The sequence below is a fragment of the Eriocheir sinensis genome, chromosome 15, assembly GCF_024679095.1.
Source record: "Eriocheir sinensis breed Jianghai 21 chromosome 15, ASM2467909v1, whole genome shotgun sequence".
NCBI classification, from domain to species: Eukaryota; Metazoa; Arthropoda; class Malacostraca; order Decapoda; family Varunidae; genus Eriocheir; species Eriocheir sinensis.
The window spans coordinates 2,179,534-2,184,533 of record NC_066523.1 but is presented as its reverse complement, the minus strand read 5'-3'; the positions used below and the strand labels follow the sequence as shown (position 1 = coordinate 2,184,533).

The 5,000-nt window shown below is 45.7% G+C and overlaps 1 protein-coding gene across 5 annotated transcripts in view; it reads left to right on the top strand.

Moving 5' to 3' along the window:
• The window catches only part of LOC126998766 (insulin gene enhancer protein ISL-1-like), a 154,421-nt gene that overhangs the window by 10,099 nt on the left and 139,322 nt on the right, over positions 1–5,000 (top strand). Inside the window, exon 1 of one of the 5 annotated variants that reach the window (XM_050860789.1) lies at positions 1,868–2,209. The exons of 2 other annotated variants lie outside the window; for them this stretch is intronic. In XM_050860789.1, the coding sequence (XP_050716746.1) occupies positions 2,191–2,209 (19 nt within the window). In that variant the 5' untranslated portion in view covers positions 1,868–2,190. Of the gene's footprint in view, positions 1–1,867; positions 2,210–5,000 lie in introns of those variants that run through there. 2 more of the 5 variants (XM_050860790.1, XM_050860788.1) reach the window with 2 other exon arrangements.

Genomic DNA, 5,000 nt, shown 5'->3' with positions numbered 1-5,000 from the left:
GAATGAAGTGGATGAGATGAATGAAGTGGATGACATGAATGAAGTGGATGACATGAATGAAGTGGATGAGATGAATGAAGTGGATGAGATGAATGAAGTGGATGACGTGAATGAAGTGGATGACATGAATGAAGTGGATGAGATGAATGAAGTGGATGACATGAATGAAGTGGATGACATGAATGAAGTGATGAGATGAATGAAGTGGATGAGATGAATGAAGTGGATGAGAAAGAAAAGTAATAAAAGAAGAAAATAAGAAAGGAGAGAAAGAAAAGAAAGACAGAGAGAAGGAAAAAGAGAAGGGAATAAAGAAAAAGAAAGATAGAGAGGAAGAAAGAAAGGAGAGAAGGAGGTTACGGTTACGGTGGAGGAGGAGGAGGAAGAAAATGGAGGGAAGAGGGAGGAAGAGGAGGAAGAAAGAGGAGTAAGAGGAGGAGTATATAGGAAAGGAAGAAGAAAAAAGAGAAGAGAGAGAGAGAGAGAGAGAGAGAGAGAGAAGAAAATGGAAGAAAATACACAATAATCGAAGCAGAAAAACGAAAAGAGGAAGAAGAGAAGGAGAGAGGAAGAGGAGAAGGAGGAAGAGGAGGAGGAGAGGAAAAGCAAAAGGAGGAAGAGGAGGAGAACGAAAAAGAAGAGAAGAAATTAAAAAAAAATGAAAAAAAAGAGAAAAAGGAGGAGGAGGAAGAAGAAGAAGAAAGGAGGAGGAGAGGAAGAGAAGGAAAGGAGAGAGAGAGAGAGAGAGAGAGAGAGAGAGAGAGAGAGAGAGAGAGAGAGAGAGAGAGAGAGAGAGAGAGAGAGGCTATAAACACACGCTTCCCTTGTCCACCGCCCCCTTCTTCCCCCCCCCCCCTTTTTCCCTCCTTCCTCCTCCTCCTCCTCTTCCTCTCCCTTCCTTTCATCCCTTCACCTTCCTTCCCTCCGTCACCCTTCACCACCTTCTCTCTCTCTCTCTCTCTCTTTCTTTTTCCCCTCGGTGCATTTGGTTTGATAAATGTAATAAATTGAGGCAGATTCTCTCTCTCTCTCTCTCTCTCTCTCTCTCTCTCTCTCTCTCTTCCTCTGGCTCGTTCTCTTGCTCTCTCTCTCTTTTTGGCGGCGGCGGCGACGAGAGGAGGAGGAGGAGGAGGAGGAGGAGGAAGAGTGGCTGAGCGGCGGCGGCGGCGGTGTTGAGATGGCGGCGGCGGTAGTGATGGTGGTGGTGGTGGTGGTGGAGGTGAAGGCAACCAGCATCTCCCTTCTTCTAACTCCACCTTCATCACCACCACCAGCACCACCACCATTACCACACCAAGAACCATTACGGAGAAGAAAGGAAGAAAGGAAGAAAGGAAGAAAGGAAAAATAGAAGGAAGATAGGAAAGAAGGACAAGAGGAAGGAGGAGGAAGACATGAAAGATTGTAGGAGAGGCAGGAAGAAAGTCAGAACGGAGAAACGGAAGGAAGAAACGAAGAAGAAAAGGAAGAACGAAAGCAAGGAGAGGAAGGAAGGAAGGAAAAATAGAAGGGAGATAGGAAGGAAGGACAAGAAGAAGGAAGAGGAAGACATGAAAGATTGGAGAAGCAGGAAAAAGGAAGGAAAAAACGAAGAAAGAACGAAAGCAAGGAGAGGAAGGAAGGAAGGAAGGAAAAATCACGATGGAATAAAAAAAACCCAGAAAGCGCAAGAAAGGAGTAATGGAAGGAAGGAAAAGAGAAGAAAACAAGTAAGAAAGGATGGGAGAGAGTAAGGAAGGAAGAAGGGAAGGCTGAAAGGAAAAATTACGATGGAATAAGAGATAGAAAGCCCAAGAAAGGAGTAAAGGAAGGAAGGAAGGCAGAAGGAAAACGAGAAAGAAAGGATGGAAGAGCGTAAGGAAGGAAGGGAAGGCTGGCTGGCTCTCGACATCCGCGGCGGTGGTGGTGGTGGTGGCGGCGGCGGCGGCGGGCTGATGGTGCCGTTGTGGGCTGCGCGCGGGGCGGGACCAAGCGGCGAAGGGCGGGGCGAGTCGCGCGATTGGTCCAGCCAGCGAGAACCTCCGCGCAGGTGTGAGGGTCAGTGTGGCGGTGTTCGCGGTGATGGCAGTGTGGAGGCGCCCACCGCCCTTACGCCCGTAGCTACCTAAGTCACCCCCGCTGTGTGTGTGCGCGGCGCGTTGCTGGGCCCCCCGAGTGCTGCTGTGCGGGCCCTGGTGCTGCTACGGCGCCATGGCCACAGCATCGCAAGGTACGCCGGAGAGAAAGGGAGAGAAAGAGAGGGATGGAGGAAGGGCGCGCGCTCCACCTGTCCATCCACATACACACACACGCGTACATACACACACACCGCTTCCACCTCTTCCACACACACATACACGCACATACACATACACACATACATACGATGTCCACCATGCCGCTCTGCCCTCACGCCGCCCCGCACACACACACACACACACACACACACACACACACACACACACACACACACAAACACACGCACACACGCACATCAGGGACACCGATACCTCCCCTGCCGCCCGCCGCCACCACCGTCGCCGCCGCCGCCGCCGCCCTGTTTGCTGGGCGGCGGCGGGCGGCATAGGGAGCGGGGTGGCGGCAGGGGGGGGGGGTAGTGGTGGAAGGGGGGCGCGGCAAGGGGGGCAGAGGGCAGGGGTGCAGAGGACCCATTAATCCCCCAGTGATTAGTGCTAATGAAGAGTTGCGTGTGCATGTGTGTGTGTGTGTGTGTGTGTGTGTGTGTGTGTGTGTGTGTGTGTGTGTGTGGTCATTAAAGAGGCACTTACCGGGCCAATGACGGCATTACCACCACCACCACCACCAGCAAAAATTACTACTACTACCGCTACTACTACTACTACTACTACTACTACTACTACTACTACTACTACTACTACTACTACTACTACTACTACCGCTACTACTACTACTACTACTACTACTACTACTACTACTACTACTACTACCGTTACTACTGCTACCACTACTACTGCTTCTACTTCTACTACTACTACTTCTACTACTACTACTACCACCACCATCACCACAACATCATTAATATCACCGCTATAATTAATTTTCATCACCGTCATCACCACCTCCACCACCACCATCATCACCACCATTACCAACACCACGCTGACATTACTGCCATTCACCTTCATCACTTAAATCATCACCACCTCAACTGACCTCACCATCACCATCACCACCACCACCGCTGACAACGCCATCACCACCACCACCACCACCACCACCGCCAAAGCCAGTCATCATCACCACTACAACCATTACCACCACCACCACCAATATATGTCATCACCATCTATATATTTCATCACCACTACCACCACCATCACCTCACCATTCACCACCAGTTCCGTCATCACCACTAACAACACCATTTAGCGCATGCAGTTATCACCACCACGTGCATTACCGCCGCTTTCATCACCATCATCACCACCACCATCACCATGTCTAACTGAGGGAATTCAACACCGTTTCCGTCATCACCGCGAAACCCGATCACCACCACCACCGCCTGTAACACCATTTAACGCATCACCACCGCGACACAACACCACCATGTGTATAACCACCACCATCACCACCATTATCTCCTGTCCGCCGCGAATTCATCACCACCAACACCACAGTATATCATCACCACCATCACCACCACAATCACTACCGCTTCTTATCACCACCACCACCGGTACTTTCTTTTCACTGCAAGCTTATCACCACCACCACCATCATCATCACCGCCGCGAAATCACTATCATCACCGTAATTTCAACACCATTTTCAACACCAATCTCGAATTTGTCCTCCGCTTAAATTATTCTTATTATTGTTATTATTACTTCACAATTACTTCATCATCTTTCTTATCCGTCTAACGCTCTTCTCGTTCAATCAATGTTGGTTTTTGTTTATATTCTGTTTATTTTGTTTATCGTGTTTATTTTTCTTGATTTAGAGTTAATATTTAGTTTCTTCCTTCCCTCACTGAATAGTAGTTGTAGTAGCGGTGGCGGTGGTGGTAGTAGTAGTAGTAGTAGTAGCCGTACTACTACTATTACTACTGCAGCTACCACAACTACTACCCCTTCTGTTACTACTACTACTACTACTACTACTACTACTACTACTACTACTACTACTTGTGGCGGTTGCATCGGAAACAAACAACAACAATAACAAGTAAAATATAAAAGTAACAACAAAAATAATAATAATAATAATAATAATAATAATAATAATAATAATAATAATAATAATTATAATAAAAAAAAAATAACAACAACAACAACAATAATAATTTACCGTAAACTCTCGAATCAATAAGACTTGAGTGTGTGTGTGTGTGTGTGTGTGTGTGTGTGTGTGTGTGTTTTATTGATGTTTTTTAATTGGTCGTTGTGTTTGTTTCTTGCGTTTTCATTCCCGAGAGTTTTATGTTTGTAGAAAGAAGACAAGGAGGAGGAGGAGGAGGAGGAGGAATGAATTTTTTGAACGAAAGAAAAGCAAGCAACGTCGAGAAAGAGTAAATTATAGATAGTTGTAGCAGTAGTAGTAGTAGTAGTAGTAGTAGTAGTAGTAGTAGTAGTAGTAGTAGTAGTAGTAGTAGTAGTGGTAGTAGTAGTAGTAGTAGTAGTAGTAGTAGTAGTAGTAGTAGTAGTAGTAGTAGTAGTAGTAGTAGTAGTAGTAGTAGTAGTAGTAGTAGTAGTAGTAGTAGTAGTAGTAGTAGTAGTAGCAGTAGTAGTAGTAGTAGCAGTAGTAGTAGTAGTAGCAGTAGTAGTAGTAGTAGTATAGGTATGGAAGCAGTATAGAAGGAAATGAAATTGATGATGAGAATAATAATAATAATAATAATAATAATAATAATAATAATAACAACAACAACAATAATAACACCAGCCATGATAATGATATACTTTTCCGCCGTGATTAATGTTAATATCCTTACTACTAACAATACCGTAATAAAAGTGAGTCTGTAATTATTTTGC